The sequence below is a fragment of the Miniopterus schreibersii genome, assembly GCF_964146895.1.
Source record: "Miniopterus schreibersii genome assembly, chromosome: 1".
Taxonomy (NCBI): domain Eukaryota; kingdom Metazoa; phylum Chordata; class Mammalia; order Chiroptera; family Miniopteridae; genus Miniopterus; species Miniopterus schreibersii.
The window spans coordinates 186,774,180-186,790,637 of record NC_138101.1 but is presented as its reverse complement, the minus strand read 5'-3'; the positions used below and the strand labels follow the sequence as shown (position 1 = coordinate 186,790,637).

Here is a 16,458-nt window from a genome sequence, read left to right as displayed (position 1 = left end):
CCCACTCTTAGAACCTCATTTAACCTAATTACCTCCATAGAGGTCCTCTCTCCAAATAGAGTCACATTAGAGATTAGGGCTTCAACATGTGAATTTGAGGGGGACACAATTCAGTCCATAACACCTCAATCCCCAGTTCCAATCTCCAGAGAAAACCATTTTTAGCCATTTTCTGATTTTAGTTTTTCTGATGGTTTTTACACTGTTATACACTTATGCACCTGTTTTTTGAATTATAGGTATTTAGACAATGTATCTTTTAAGGATAGGAAATTCTTTGGCTTAACATTACCTCCTAGCTCCCAGCTTTCACATTTTTGGGGGCCAGTATTAATTTTAACTTTTTCAACTGGTAGGCTTTGTAACCTTAGAAAAAAACTTCCATTTCTTAGTCTGTTAACTGCGGCAGCTTCCCTTCCCTCCCCACTGTGTGAGATAGGAAATTCGCCCCTTTACCATGCTCTGCATCTCTCTGCTTCCCCCTCTCTCCTGGCTTTTATGAGCAATACCATTACTTTGACTCATCAGGGTTTATGATATTACTTCATGATAAGTATTAGTCATATAATTTGATTTAAAAATGAAAGACCAACAGTATTTACAGTATTATGGCATACAAATATTATTAACTATAAAACTAATAGTGTGTTAGGATCCATTGAAAAGGAAATTAAATTATACCTGAAGTACAATTTCAAGAAATTTTTTAAGAAAGGTGCATATTGCTAACTTTTAAAAAAATGACTCTCATGTAAGTTTAAAATAAACACATCAAATATTTTATTCAAATTATAATTTAATGATGAAAGCAGCAAAATTGGTCTGAAAAACACTTAAGCATTTTACAAGTGTTAGGATTAGACTGCTGGGTTAAATACAAACTAGTTAATATCTGATAGGGCCCTAAACCACACAGAAGTCATTTGAATCTCTGTCAGATAACCTCTGTCCTTATAGAGCTATAAAATACCTCAGAGATAAGAAGTCAAGTCCAGCACTGCACCAAAAACAACAAACCCACAAAACACCTGGTTACCTTTTTGCTTATTTCCAAGTTTTGAATAGTTTGTCTGACATAAGTAAGCTTCCTAAGTACTTACATACTTATATAAACATGTCATTATTTCACCCTTGTATGTATTTGGGTGATAATTTGGCTGGGTATAGGATCCTGGATTTAAAGTATTTTTCCCCCAAGGCATTGAAAATGTGCTCCATTATCTTCTAGTACACAATGTTGTTAACACAAAATTAAAAATCAGTCAGATTGTTAATCCTTTCTGATACCTGAGTATTCTTTCTCTTTTGCTACTCTCTCAAGCATTTTAGATTTCCCTTTACTTTGTGGATTCTGATATTTTGTAAGAGTTGTTTTACAAGTGAGTCTTTTTCATTTATCCCCTTTGCATGAAGGAGACACTACCAATCTTTGTCAACTCAAGTTTTTTTTTCTTCTGTTTTCCTGATTATTGTGTTTTCTACATTTTCTCTAGAACTATTGGATAGATGATGGGATTTGAGAATAATCCACTATATCTTCCAACTTTTGTCCCATATTTCACATCTTTGTTTAGTTGTTCAGCATTCTAAGCAATTTCTTCTACTTTAATTATCAGTCCTTCTATTAAAGCTCTTGCTTTGGCAATTCAATTTTAAATTTGCCAAAACTCCATTTCATTTTTTATTACTTCTTTTTAGAAAATAGTAGCTTGCTATTGTTTGGGGCCAGTATTTTCTCAAGTTTCTCTGATGTTACTAATTAGAATTTTAAAAATATTCCGTTTCTGAACTATCTGTTCTGTTTTGTTTTGTTTCTGGGAAAATGTTCTGTTGTTCAGTTTGGTCTTATTTTGTGTGCTTTTGACATGCAGTTTATTTTCCTCAAATGTCTGGTAGGTCTTTCGGTTCATTTATATTTTTGAATAAAGAATGAGAATGGTTAGTGTGAGCAGTAACATGTTACATATTTTCTTCCCCAACACACCGTTCCCTGATGGGGCAGTGATGACGCCTCTGTGCCAATGTCCAGGCTTCATTTTATGACGTGAAAGCAGGAAATGGGAACTGGACTGGGTTTCCTGCCCTTTGCCCTCTGCCCCAGATAGGAACTTAGCTCTCTCTACACCGACCAGTCACAGTTTTTTAAAGATCACTTTGTTGATTTCCGCCTGGGGCCAACTCTGAGGTGTGCCTGTTGTTCTAACTCAGTGGAGTGAGAGGGGGTGGGGTCAAGTGAGAAAGACTTACAATGAATGACCCTCACTAGCCCCTCAGTCCTGTGGGGTCTCCCTGGGAAACTGCTGGGAGGAGCGGATCGCTCCGTCGCCGTAGCCTTGCTTTATGCCTGTGTTCTCGGGCGCAGCCTTCTCCCCCCTAAGTTATCCATCAACTCAGCACCATAGACTTTCCACCTCTCAGAAGCCATCAGAGACTTTGGTCTGTCGTTGGTGCCGTCCCTCCTGTTCACAGTGTGGTTTTGACTCGATCCCATCTTATACTTCTTCACTGTCATTTCAGTGCAATTTGAAAGAGGAAGGTTGGTAGATGCCGGGACTAAGTCCACCACTTTGAGATGGAACTTTTATATCTTTTAAAACAGAATACATTGCTGCCAACAAGATTTTCTTATCCTTTTAGGTCAGGGGTGGGAACGTCCAGCCCACGGGCCATATATGGCCCATGAAATCATTACATCTAGGAGCCCTGCCAAGGCAACCGCAGGCAGTACTCAAAATTCAATAAATCTAGGAGCTTTTTCCATAGCTAATTTTTAAGTTGATAATTTTGTATGGCCCTTGAATGATGTTATAAATATCCAAATGGCCCTTGGTAGAAAAAAGGTTCCCCAACCCACCTTTAGGTATTCAGAACAAATAAGAATCACTCTTCTGTGTTACAATACATTATTTTCCCCCAAAGACTTCAAGCAGTTAAGAGTATTTGTTCTCAGACTGCTATTGTTGGGAATTCTCATGATTACGGTTTTCATCTTTTGCCCATTGCCACTCTCATGGCACTCCCTGTGATACATTCTCTCCTTCTGACTGGCTGCTTCTAATATGTAGTAGATTATCCATAAAGCAAGAGTCAATAAAGTTTGAGAGTGTTTTGAGAAGACATTCTTTTGAGCAACATATATACTTTTGGACATGGATTTTGTGACATCTGTTATGACAGGTCCTTTGTCCTCACTAATTTGGGTCTATTTTCAGATAGTTGAAAGCAATGAGATAAAGTAAACTCTGACTAGGTCTTATAGATTTATTATCTTTATTAGGGTGCTATTTATATTCCTAGTGTTGATACTAATCCTATTTTTCCTTTAGCCATCACTGCCTGTCAATGCATCATAATTCAGTATAAGCTTTCGTATAAAGACCATTTATAATGAGAATACAATGTTATACTGAAGTTATTGATAGTCAATAATTGATTTATTAATATGGATTTATTAGTAAATGTCTTCTTCCTGGTTTTAGTTTGTTTTTTAATCCTCACCTGAGAATATGTTTTTATTGATTTTTAGAGAGAGGAAAGGGTAGGGAGAGAGAAACATCGATGTGAGAGAGAATCATCAATCGGTTGCCTCTTCTACGTGCCCAGACTGGGAATCAAACCTGCAACCTAAGTATGTGCCCTGACCAGGAATCAAACCCCCAACCCTTTTGGTGTATGGGATGACACACCAACCAACTGAGCCACCTGGCCAGGGCCTCCTGTTTTTAGTTTTAACACATAAAAAGGTGACCCTGAAAGAAGCTCACAAATTATGAAAATCAATACTCTAGGACCCAACACAGTCATCTCCTACGAAGAAAATTTATTTCATGTTGTGAACGCAAATTTTAATAACAATTCTGTTGAAGTTACTTTTCTAGGACTGTTATCAAAGCATTATTTCAACTACTCAAGATAAAACATATGGTTTATCAGGATATAATATTTCAAAATGTCACAGGTGAGAAACCATTTGCCAAAAAACACATTTGTCTAATTTCACTAGTTACAAGTGAACTGGTAAGTCATGATTTTATGTGTGTGTAATATTTCTATTAAAATATCCAAGTCTCAGGAGTGATCAGAAATGGGTATGGCTCTGGAGAGATTCCAGGTGAATCAGAGGATCACCTCTGGGGGTCCACTGGGCCCACTGATGGTACTCCACAGACTTAAAACAACAAAAGCTTTTAACTCATGGTGTGGTTTTAATTCATGGGTGGTTCATGAGCACGGAGAACCAAATGCCATCTCTGCTTGGGAAGAAATGAAGGGGCTGTGTTGACAGATAACTTGGAGAGTACACCTCTAGATGAAGATCCTGACTACATTAAGTAAGGGAACACTGTTGGGGAATAGAATTTTATGTCCAGTGATCAACAAGGTTGGGAGAGAGCTGGTAGTTTCTGAGAGAAGAAACCTCTCTTGATAGCTTTAGTATTGTATCGTGGGTTGGAAACAGCTAAGTAAAGAAACCAATCTCTGAAGACAAGTTAAATGTTTTCAAGTGAATCTCTACAGTGAAACAGTAACTCTAAATAACCAAAATTTGCAAAACTCTCTTTTATTCTATTATACGAAGGCCAATCTGTTCTTGGCCTGATAATTATAGCTGTGTAGGTCTAGTAATTAGATGAACAATTCAGATCCAGCCCAGTATGGTCACTCAATAGAATTTTTGGTATAGATATCACAAACAAAAATGAAACAAAACATTTTCTGGGTCATATGTCTAGGCTCCAAAGAGAAAAGATGGCAGCCCAACAAGATAGTAGAAACAGAATCGTCTTCTAATACTTGCCTTTCTCTTTGTCATAGAAACATATGTTTTAAGGGAAAAAGATGTACATAGAGTTTTCAAACTGGACAAAGCCATCAAGCTCCTTAATTTCTACAGACTTCTGAGGCCCAGGGATTTGCCCAAGGTTCAACAGCTACCTGGTATCCAGCCTGCTTTATTAAGCAATGGGTGATTTAGTGTGCTCTGCTCATAATTCCCACTTGTTGCTACTTAGAAATATTTCTTGAGTTCACGTCTTTTAGGCTATGAGAGTAGCCAAGATGCGCAATTCTTAATTTGCTTGGCTACATAAGCTGAAACCCTGCCAGTTTTTCTGGGCAACACATAACAGTTGGGTCACATCAGGTAGGTCCTTGTGAAGAGATGACTAATAGTTTCAGAGTCTGAAAAAAACAACTCAAAGCTAAGCCTTCCCCCTCCTTCATGTCTCCCAATAACCATTCCTTCTGTGATGTTCTGTGTGACTTCTCACTTTCAAGGAACTCAAACTCTCTTTGGTTATATCAGGAAACATGAAGTTGGACTGAGCCAACATGTGGCTGATTTTATTTTGTGACCTCTAACCAAGTTAATCCTTTCCCATTTGCCATTTGCTGAACCTTCAGTATGAAATGCTATGTAAAAGTGAGAAGCTCAGTGTTGTGGAGCTGATGTTTGTGGAGCATCTTACACAATGTCATCTCTGCACTTAGCATCAAGTAAGCCTTCCAGAAAGTATAGATGACTTTGATGTCACTGGGGGTTCAGACATGCTGGTAGGCTCTCTTCCTTCTTGGGAGGTGGGGCTGATGATTAGTTTAACGCTAGTTCCTCTCGGGAGATGAACTCTTGCCCCATGAAATGTCTCCTGCACAAGAGTTAGGTAAGCTGGCTTGTGTGTCAAGGGGTTGAAATGCATGTTCAAGAAACCAGCCTTTTATAAGTCGCCCTCCCACTGTGAGTAGTGTAGGGCCAGCTTACAAAATCGTTTGCTTATACTCTTTTGAGATGTGGCTCTGCTTATTTGGGGTTAGATGGGAGTTTTCAAGCAGTTCATAGTCTTCCTGTATGTTGGGGAGATTTGGCCTTGTGTCTGGGGTGACCTTTTGGACCTGAATATCAGTCCTGTTCTTTGGAGAAACCCTCTGGCCCCTGTACGCCTGAGCCTGGCGCTTACAGATGCCAAACTTGCTGAGCAGGATAAATACGTCCCGCTGGAAGGTCTTGGTGAAAATGGCATAGAGAAATGGATTGGCGCAGGAGTTAAGTGGATAGAAGAGAACCAGCAAGATTTTGGAGTTGGTAACAGTGATAAGAGGCTTGTTCATAAGAGCTGACAGAGCATAAAACGAGATGGGGGCCATGCACATGAAGTCAGTGAAGATCAGCACAGCCATCCTCTTGGCAATTTTGGTGTCTTTGTCCCCTGGGTTGTACTGGGGGTTTCGGACTGTGATGTAGATCTTCACGTAACAGAAGCAGACGATGATGAAGGCGACTATGTTGAGCAGCAAGACGAGGATTATATAGGCCAGGGCAAGAGGGGTGTCGGTGTCCATGGGCAGGCAGATGCTGACCTTGGCATAGCTGCTTATGCCCACCAAGGGGAGCAGGGCGAGCAGGAAGCAGCAGAGCCAGCCCCCGGCCATGACGGCGCACGCGTGCCTGAGGCGGATTTTCCGGTCCAGGCGCATGGCGAAGGTGATGGCATACCAGCGCTCCAGGGTGATCACCGTCAGCGTGTACACCGACAGCTCGCTCGCGAAGACCGTGAAGAATCCAGCCGTGTTGCACCCGGGGCCCGTCTGCCAGTCGATGGCGTGGTTGTAGTACTCCGAATGGGTGTAGAGGTCCACGGAGGCAATGAGCAGTAGGTACATGCCCATGCAGAAGTCCGCGAAGGCCAGGTTGCACATGAGAAAGCGCGGGACGGTCAGCTTGTAGTGGCTGGTGAGGAGGATGGCCAGGACGAAGACATTGCCCAAGAGGGCCAGCAGGCTCACAAACCACACCACCACCCTCAGGAACTTGTAGCCCATTATGTCTTCACAGGGGTTGAACTCATCTGACTTGGGGGTGCACACCATGTCCTCATTGCCCCCACACACCGTGTAGTCATAATGGTTATCAAAGGCCTGGAGGGTCTCTTCCTGTGGGTTTTTGAGCTTCTGGCCAAACCCAATGATCTCATCTTCCTGTTCTTCAAAGAAGACGTAATAATGAGAGTGGGTGTCCGGGCCCTTGGAATTTTCCTTGTACCCGGTGCTGTGGTCACCCGGATCCTCTTCATATTCCTGGTAGAAGGGACCATTCAAAGCATTCACAGATCTTCTCTGGCGCAGGCTCCGAATGCTGCTCTCGTTACACATCAAAGACTCAAGGATTCTGCAAGACAACAGAAACAGGACGCTGCTTGCTGAAAACCCACGGATGGTCCCCATGGCAGGTAGCAAAATATGCAGAATACTTACTATGATCTACATGATTCTGCAAGATCCTACATGACCTGGTCATTCCTGTCTCTCCTATGTCTTCTCCTAGTCTCCTCCCCTCCCCGGCTATGATCCATTGACCTTGGCCTTGTGTCTCATCTGCAACTATGTTGAGTCTGCTGTCCTTGTGTCCCATGGATTTTCCAATTCTTTCCACATGGTTTTCAAACCACAAAGCTTCTTCCCCAAACCCAGAAATTATTCAACTTTTTCCAAGGTCTTTTGTCTCTTATTCCAGACACCTGCCACTTACCCTCTGATTTTCTTCTGATTCTTAAAAGCACAGCAGTGGCTTGGATAAGAAAGGTCGGCCCGTGTGAGGTGGAGGAAACTCAAGGAAATTGGAAGTTTCTTTAGAGTCCATGTGTTTCTTGCTATCAATTCCCTGAGGTGCTCCAGGCCTTTGGATGGCAGGGTAGTGACACTGGTATAAGAGACATCCCTGCGGGGAGAGAACAGAGTAATACAGAGAGCTGTGGTGAGCAGCCAGAGCCTCTTGCTCTTGGCCAGAAAGTCAAACAGGCCTGAGATTAACGGAGAGATCACAGGCTCCTTTCTGCTATAGAATATGCACTCTGAGTCCTTTATCTACAGCCACTGGTCTAAGAAAGGATATTAGGCTCTAAATGATAGGTTACAAGGGACTCCCGTTTCTATTGCTTGGAACTCCAGTATCCATCAATACAAGTAACTGTTTAGCAGGCATTTTATTTTATCCATTGTAATGCATACACACTCTTGGAATCAGAGACAGACATCAGTTCTACTCTGGAAAACTATACTTGTCATTACTAACGGGTCTCAAGAGGCAGGAGAAATATGCTTGAACATGCTCAATGGGGCCAAAAGTGCTCTCAGTCTCTGTGGGGATTAGAGTTTGGGTTAATAAATTGCTCAGTGATATGGATCAACACCAGTATTGCGAAAATTTCCAAAAGATGCAGAAGTTGATAGTCATGCCAATTCCATGCTGAATTCATGACTCAGAGCAGCTTGCCCGTGGTTTCTTGAGAAGGCTGTAAATGTATTCCTGGGGAGAAAACTTTAGTATTTAAGTGAATAATCTGAAATGAGATCCAAGTCTCTCTGAAAGAAATGGCGAAGGTGCTGAGACTGGGGACAGTGTGGACATCAGTGTTAGTTACTAGAGTATACTTAACGTGTGGCGTCTTGTGTGACATTTCTAGTCCTTTCCTCAGTCCCAGAGGGTCCAGCTTACACGTCTTGCTCCATCGTTTTTAATTGCATTGAATAATAGCTTGAAATGAGACCATGAATATTTAACTTAATATTATATTTTGCCAATTAAAATATTTGCTAACTATTCTTTATATTTTTACGTATTTTACCCTCACTTGAGGATATGTTTATTGATTTTAGAGAGAGAGGAAGAGAGAGAGAGAGAGAGGGAGAGAAACAGCAATGTGAGAGGGAAGCATCGATCGGTTACCTCCCGCGCACGCCCCGACCAGGGATCGGACCTTTTGGCGCACAGCATGATGCTCCAACCAGCTGAGCCACCCGGCCAAGGCTATTTTATCATTTTTTACAATTCCACTTAAAACTATTTAATATAATTGTAGTGTCTGATTAGTGAGTGAATTCCAATATGTACCACCTCTTCCTCCATACCATTGCAATTGGACTGCACCGGGCCTTACATTCTCAGGGTTCAAGGCTGCAAGAACTTACTGCTCAGTTTTTATAAACACGAAGCTCATGTATTCACCCCATTCTCACCCCAGAGCGGTGGTTCTCAGAGAAGGCCTCCACTCTCGCTGTTTTGTTTTGCATTTAATTTAAAAATTCTATAATCAGTATTTCCCAAACTTGCTTGATGGTAAGAATTGCCCTTGGTGCTTGTTACTGTCTGATTCCCAGGTGATTTTTAACATTAAGCAAGTACATTGGGGAAAAAACTAGCGTAAACAACCAACTTTGCCGTTAGCGAGAGAGCTGAGGGGCCTTTCACAACCGGGACGAAGATGAAGCTGACTTCGCTGCCCTGCCTCACCGCTCCTTTTGGGGCGTGCCGCGCTCCTTTGGTCAAGCCCCCTTCGAGGTGTGGCCATCCATCATTCTGGCTCCCGTTTCTGGAAGCAGCTAGTGTGTTATGTCCGTGTTGGATGCTCTGACTGTGTGTATCCATTTGAAAGAGTTTACCCTTCCAAGTAATGTGTTTGTATTTTATTAGATTTTTTAAAATTTAATTTAATTTTGTATGTTTCAATTACAGTTTACATTCACTGTCATTCTGTGTTAGTTGCAGATGTACAGCAGAGTGGTGTACAGAGTGGTCCCCCGGATGTTTCAAGCACCCACGGGCCCCCCCACAGTCATCACGATGCTGTTGACTGTATTCCCCAGGCTGTAACCTACGTCTCTGTGACTGTTCCGCAACTACCAATTTGTACTCCTTAATCCCTTCCTTTTTCACTCAGCCCCCGAACCCCCCTCCCCTCTGACAACTGTCAGTCTGTTCTCTGTATTACTAGATATTTCCTTCTTTATTTTTCTTTTTAATCCTCACCTGAGGATATTTTTTCAATTGCTTTTCAGAGAGAGTAGAAGGAGGGGGGCGGAGAGAAAGAGAGACACTGATGTGAGAGAGACACATCGATTAATTAGTTGCCTCCTGCACCTGCCCCGACTGGGGCCAGGGATCAAGCCTGCAACCGAGGTACATGCCCTTGGCTGGAATCAAACCCAGAACCTTTCAGTTCACGGGCTGATGCTCTAACCACTGAGCCAAACTGGCTAGGGCAATAGATATTTTTTGAGAAAACATTTTCATAACCATTCCAGTTTTCGTGTGACAAAACATCCCAAAACTCAGTGGCATCAAGCAACAATCCTTGTATTCTAAGGGTAGTTTTTGAGGGTCAGGGATTTGAGCAGGGCATGGAGAGATATACTTGTCTCTGCTCTGTGGTGTCTGGGGTTCAGCTGGGAAGGCTTGAAGGCTGGGGCGACTCCATTGCTGGGGGCTGGGTTATCTGCAGGCTCCTTCACCTGCATGTCTGGTGCCAGCACTGGGATGATTCAAAGCTGAGCTCAGCTGGGGCTGAGAATATGGCTTCTCCATGTGGCTTGGGTTTCTCACGTCATGGCAGCCAGGTTCTGAGAGGGAGCATCTGGAAAGTGCGTTTCAAGAGAACTGGTAGATTCAAGGGCACGGGACACAGGACCCATCTCTCAATGGGAGGAGTGTCAAAGAATCTGATGACTGATTTTAAAACTGCCATAGTGATCTACATGGTGGGGCTCTCCTTGAGGCAGATATTCGGTGAAACCTGGTAACTCACCACTCTACAAATCAGTGTGTCCAGTTCAGCCTCCACCCTGGACCACTGTCAGGATCACCTGCAACTGAATGATAGTCTCTGATGGCGGGGCCCAGGAATCAGCATTATTTACAGTGCTCCGTGGATAATTCAGAATCTCATCTGAGTTATCAGCATTTTTATGAAACAGGTGGATACTAGAGTTAAGACAAAGAAACAAGGCATGTTGTGTCCAAGGGCAGAGCCATAGCTGTCATTTGGGTTTAGAGTCCTTAGGTTCTGTGTCCTAGAAGCTTTTCTCTACCTCTTGTCTTCAGGTCTCTGGAGTCTGAACACAGATCCAGACACAGCAACCCTCCAGGGACTCATTCTGGAATCTGGAATTCTATGGTCTGTCTGAGAATCTGCAATGAGTGTATCCCAGGTGGCCTCTAGTTGGGTCCCAGTGAGAGTGCCTGGGCAGGCATGGAAAAAGGAGGTGATGGAAAATATGTATAAGCCTTAGACAGAAACATCTGTCGCATACTGGGTCCTTGGCATATAGTAGTGTTCAGTGAATGCAATTCCCTCACTGCCTCAATTTGGAGTTTGTTGAGCTCAAGAGAGAAGCAGAGGGACCCAGGAAATATAGCCGTAGCCAAGATCTTGACTTGTATATCCAGCTGCTTGTTTGACATCTCCACCTAGATGCCTCAGAGGCATCTCCAACTTACCAGGCCCATCTCAAACTTTCAATCTCCTCACCCCACCTAATCCCGCTCCTTCCCCACTTAATCTGGCAAAAGACCTGTGGATTTGAACTCCAAAAGGCTCTTGAATCCATCTATTTGCATCTCTAATGTAAGATCTCCAGCTCAAGCTAACATCACCTTTTGCTGCAATAGCTTTCTGGTCCACCCTTAATCTCTTCCAGTCCGTTCTCCACACAGCAGCCAGAACAGGCTTAACACATCAGGTGAGAAAGGTCACGCTCCTGCTCAAAGCCTGGCAGTGACTTCCTGATGTACCGTGAGTAACATCTACTCTTCCTACGGTGCCCATAGATATGGCCCTTACCTTTCTCTCCAACCTCATCTTAGGGGCTTAAGGCCACTTACAGGCCAGTTGGAATCTCTCTGGAGCCGTCTTCCTCCCACTGGCACGAGCCACTTGACGTAGCTCTAAGTAACCATTAGGCCTGCTGCTGGGGAAGTGCCCCTGAGGTGCTGCTCTGCTTCTGCCACTCAGGCACTGACTGAGTCAAGTAAAGGGAACAATTGCTTTTCCCTCTTTTTTTTTGGATTTAGCCTCCTTTGCAGAGATCTGTAGTTTTAATCAGAGAGTCTGGATTATCAGAAAGGAAGCTAGGAGCTCCCGTATGCTTCCCAATGGATGTAGCGTGGCCTCCCACTCAAAATAGCCCAGTGGGTTGGCTCTTGCCTCCAAGCCTACTGCTATTTATTTCCTAAATTCTGTCCACCCTCTTCCAGGGCTTGTATCCTCATGGGTTCTCTCTTGCCCTTGCCATAAATATTTACAGTAAAATGCAATTGGGCTAAATCCCCTGATCAGATGTCAGCTCAACTGTTTATATGCCTACAGTCTCACGGTTCTCATTACTACCACCTTAGTTTAGGTCTGACTTGCATTTCATCTGAGTTTTCCAAAAACTTCCTGACTGGTCTCCCAGAAAGTCTACTGATCCCACTTTCCGACTTAGAACGAAATGTTCTTTCTAAAACTTGGATCTCATCCTATTGTTCCCCAGTTTGAAACCCAAGGTTCCTCAAATGTCTACAGAATGAAATTCAAGCTCCTTGGAAGAGTACCCCTCTTCCCCCCACACTTGTTTATCTTGGTTTCAGTCTTTCATTAGAAGCAATCACTGGCTACTGATCCTCGGTGGCACATTCACGCTTACCAGCGAGGCACTGGAAAGCCAGCTGGGAGCTTGTCCACCGGCAGACTTGGCTTTAGGACAGTTGCGTGAGGAGCTGGCCGTTGTGCTGCTGGACCTAAAAGGCCAACGTGGAGGTCTTTTTCATTTTAGCATTTTTCAACTTCTTCAGAAGAGAGACCTCAAATCTCAGCCCAGAGGGGATGTACTTGGCTGCTGGCATTTTGTATGAATGGGGTACAGGGTTAACATTTCCAGCTATAGACCCTCAACAAATCCTTCTTTTTAGCCCCACGTCTAACCCTTGCCACACGCGACACCCATCACCTCTAAACCCCGCACCCCTCAGGCTCTGCAGGGCAGGCGGCTGCCTCTGACTGCTCTCACGGGTGCTCTAAGTGTCACCTTCCTGTCCTCTGCCTTCCCCCCCGAGAATTCTGTAGCTCTCCACGTTATCAATGGGCCCTCGCCTGTCCTCTTGGTCTTTGTGAATTTATGTAGATTAAAAATTCCTTTTCTCTCTTTTTAGGGAGATTTCAGGAGGCAGAGGAAATAAAAGCTTATGTTTAACGTATCATTTTAAACTTTTTTTTCTGTAATAATTGCCAGTTCCATTCTTCTGGCTAGGAGATCCAGAAGTGATTTGAGGTTTATATTTTAATAGTTATTTCATCAAGAGTTTAGGTGCCTCCATTTCCCTTATAAGCTGGTTGCAAATTATTTGATTCTCTCACTTATTAAAATTTATTTTTAATTCTGTATGTGACACATGTTCATTAAAAATATATATAAGCAAAAAGAAAACTCACACTACACAGAAATAAGCACAGTTAAATTTTTGATGTATGTACATATACATGTGTATGTGTATACACATGTGTACACACACACACACACACACACACACACACACACACACACACAGTTTGGGATTTTCATCCCACATATGTGAGCTCTTACTAAATGTGCTGCTTTATAATTTGTTATGTTTTACTTTCCAATATAGAATGAACATATTTTTATGCATTTGCGTGAAACTTCCCAATTGAAAAACAGATCTGGAAAATGGGTCAAAATACAAAATCCAGTAAGATGCTGGTAACAAGGACTCTACCTAAAACAAAATTCAAAGCTACATCAGAAAATGCTAACAGAAAGTTAGCAGGGGCCAGATTTTACTCCCTCTCTCCCTCTCTCCCTCTCTCTCTCTCTGACACACACACACGAGAACTCAAGACCTAAAGCACATGGGACAAGTAAGGAGGGCTGCGTGAATGTCATCACAGACTTGTTCCCTACTCTTCTCGTTTCTCCCCTAGGCCTTTCCAGCTCATTGACTCCTCCTAGCATCTCCCCAGGGCCCAAGAGCCTAGCGGGAGAGGCCTCTTTAATCCCTGGGCAGGCCGAGTCAGCCCCCCTAAGGCTTCCTCTGCTTCCCGGATCCCACCTTCTTCTGAAGGGCGGTCTTCCTCTGCACTTCCTGTGGTTTTCCCTCAATTTCTTCACAAGACTTTTGCATGTTCAAAATTTTTCTATTATTTTCTTTTTGAATAAATTAACCCTGAAAGGATCCAGGCAGTTTTCTCTTTCTCTGGCAATAGGGAGCTGCTCCAGGAAACAGGCCCCAGACTATATGTCATCATCTTTAACTTTTAATCACTACTTCATTAAGCACACAAAACTGTGCAAGAGCTTAGAACAAATACTTGCTGAGAACTGAGCCATGCTACACAGTCTCCCAACTCTGGAATTGATGGAAGAAGAGCCCCAGTCTGGAGAAATCCTAAAATTGGACAGGGCAGGGATCATTTTAAGTTATTTGAAGCAGTTCTCTTTCTTCATTCATCTAAATTTTTTGACCACCTTGAATCCAGAATTTCTCAAAATGTTCTTTTATAAAATAACATCTTCAAAATGTAGTTACATTTTGTTTTCAGAATGAAAAGACTCTGGAGAGTAGCTATCAGCAGTGAAGGGATCTTGAATTCGTGAATGTAGCCAAGTGGATGGAAACCTACGAGCTGCAGGGCCTCCCTCTCTCTTACTGACTGGCACTTTCCACAGAGTTCATTAAGTGATGGGCATGAAGCTTCATGAGAATCTGTCTCTAGCAAGTATTTACTCACAAAACAGAACACAGCTGAGCTGAGCTGGGCAGACAGTTTGAAGTCTAATTGTCTAGGTCATGGGAATCGTCCCAAGTTAAGTGTCTGATGAAACAAAGGGCCCTGAATTTGGAGACAGTTAGTCCTATCGGGTTACATACAAGGCAAGAATATCACCCAATTTTATGATGCTAGGAAATAAAAAAGAGCCAAATGATATTTGATGTCACAGGAAGAACAAATCGCTCCTCAGAAGCATCCCCAAACACTGGAACAATTTCCATGTTTTGTGAGATATTTTGTGATTATTATTTAAGATTAACCTTTGATGAATTGTATTGCAAATGAAATAAGCACTGATTGGCTTGCCCATGTTTCAGCAGCAATGCAAGTGCCTTTTCTGCTTGCTTGTAATGAATGGGGGGTTTCTAAAAGTTATTGTGTAGAAGCAGATCCATTATAAATGTGTAGCCACATCTGTAAACTGGTAGATAAAGTGCATCTAAGAGCAGAAAGAAGATTAATTTCCTGCTTATAAGGCAGTTTAATTAATGTATTAATACTAAATTAAAAATAGCTTAAGGACGTAAAAGCTGTAAGTTCAAGACAGTGAGCTTATCTAATTATTTGCTTAAAAGAATTTAAGTAACACAATATGCATTTATTCAATGAGTATTCATTGCTTCCTATATCTTAGGTACAATTGTAGATACTAGGGCTACAGCAGTAAACTACACATGCAGAAATTCCTGTTCTTCTCATGTGTACGTTCTAGGGGGGAGAGAGAATTAAAAAAAAAGTCAAACTTGCAGTATGTTAGATGATGGGTATTAGTACCATGGGGAAAAGAATTAGAGAGATGAAGAAAGGGAGAGCCCAGAAGTGTGGGCACAATTAGAGATGAGGGAGGCTGTCAGGGAAGGCCTTGCTGAGGAGATAGTTGAGCAAAGTTCTGAAGGAGGCGAGAGAGAGCCATGCTGATATCTGGGGAAGAGCACTGTGAGCAGAGACACCAGCCAGTGCAAAGGCCCTGAGGTGAGAGTGTCCCTTGGTATGTGTGAGCATGCAAGGAGGCCAGGGTGGCTGGAGCTGAGACAGTGGTAGGGGGTGGGGGTTAGGAAAAGTGGGAGAAGTCAGAGAGGTAATGGGGGGCCGTACCACATGCGCCTTGTAGGTCATCGAAAGTACTTTGTCTTTTCACCAGAGTGAGATCATAAGCCTTCAGAGGAACAGTATAAACTGACTAATTTTAAAAGGATCAATCTGGCTATTGGGTTGGAAGTAAAGCAAATAGAGCAAAGAGTGGAAACAAGAATACCAACAATAGAGAGGATGGCGCCCTGGACAAGAGTGGTGGCAGTGGGATGCTGAGAATGGTTGGAGTTTGTACATCTTTAAAATATAGAGCCAATGGGATTTTCTGATGGCTTGGATATAGGGTAGAAGAGAAAGAGAGAAGTCAAGAATGACCCCATGATTTCTTATCTACAACTAAAAGGATGGAGTTTCCATTTCCTGAGGGGGGAAGGCTGCAGGCAAGGCAGGTTTAGAAGTAATGACTTGGATTTGGTTTCGGACTGATCAAGTGTAAGAAGCCCATTAGATGCTCAGATGGCCGTGTCAGGTGGGCAGTGTGTTATAAATCTGGAATTTGGGACCGGCATCTGGATTGGAGATTTCTACTTGGGTAGCATGGGCACTATGCAGTCATATGTCTGGATGAGATCACCAAGGAAATGAATGGAGATACAGATAAAAAGAAGACCAGTGCTCTGGAGAACTTCTGTTTTTGAAAGTAAAAAAACTTTTGAGGATGATACTAATTGCACTTTGAGTCAGTTGAAGAATCATAAAGGTTTGTATCACTTTGATATTTGCAATAACTCTCTCCCATCAAGAGCCAGCCCCCTCATTGGGAAATGCT

At 42.8% G+C, this 16,458-nt stretch overlaps 1 protein-coding gene across 1 annotated transcript in view; it reads right to left on the bottom strand.

Moving 5' to 3' along the window:
- Positions 1 to 1,457: 1,457 nt before the first annotated feature.
- Positions 1,458 to 16,458, bottom strand: part of TSHR (thyroid stimulating hormone receptor) — an 82,216-nt gene continuing 67,215 nt past the window's right edge. The window contains exons 9-10 of the mRNA XM_081141332.1: positions 7,523 to 7,711; positions 1,458 to 7,162 (exon numbers count right to left, since the gene is read on the bottom strand). Coding sequence (XP_080997458.1) covers positions 5,755 to 7,162; positions 7,523 to 7,711 — 1,597 coding nt within the window. The 3' untranslated portion in view covers positions 1,458 to 5,754. The remainder of the gene's footprint in view (positions 7,163 to 7,522; positions 7,712 to 16,458) is intronic.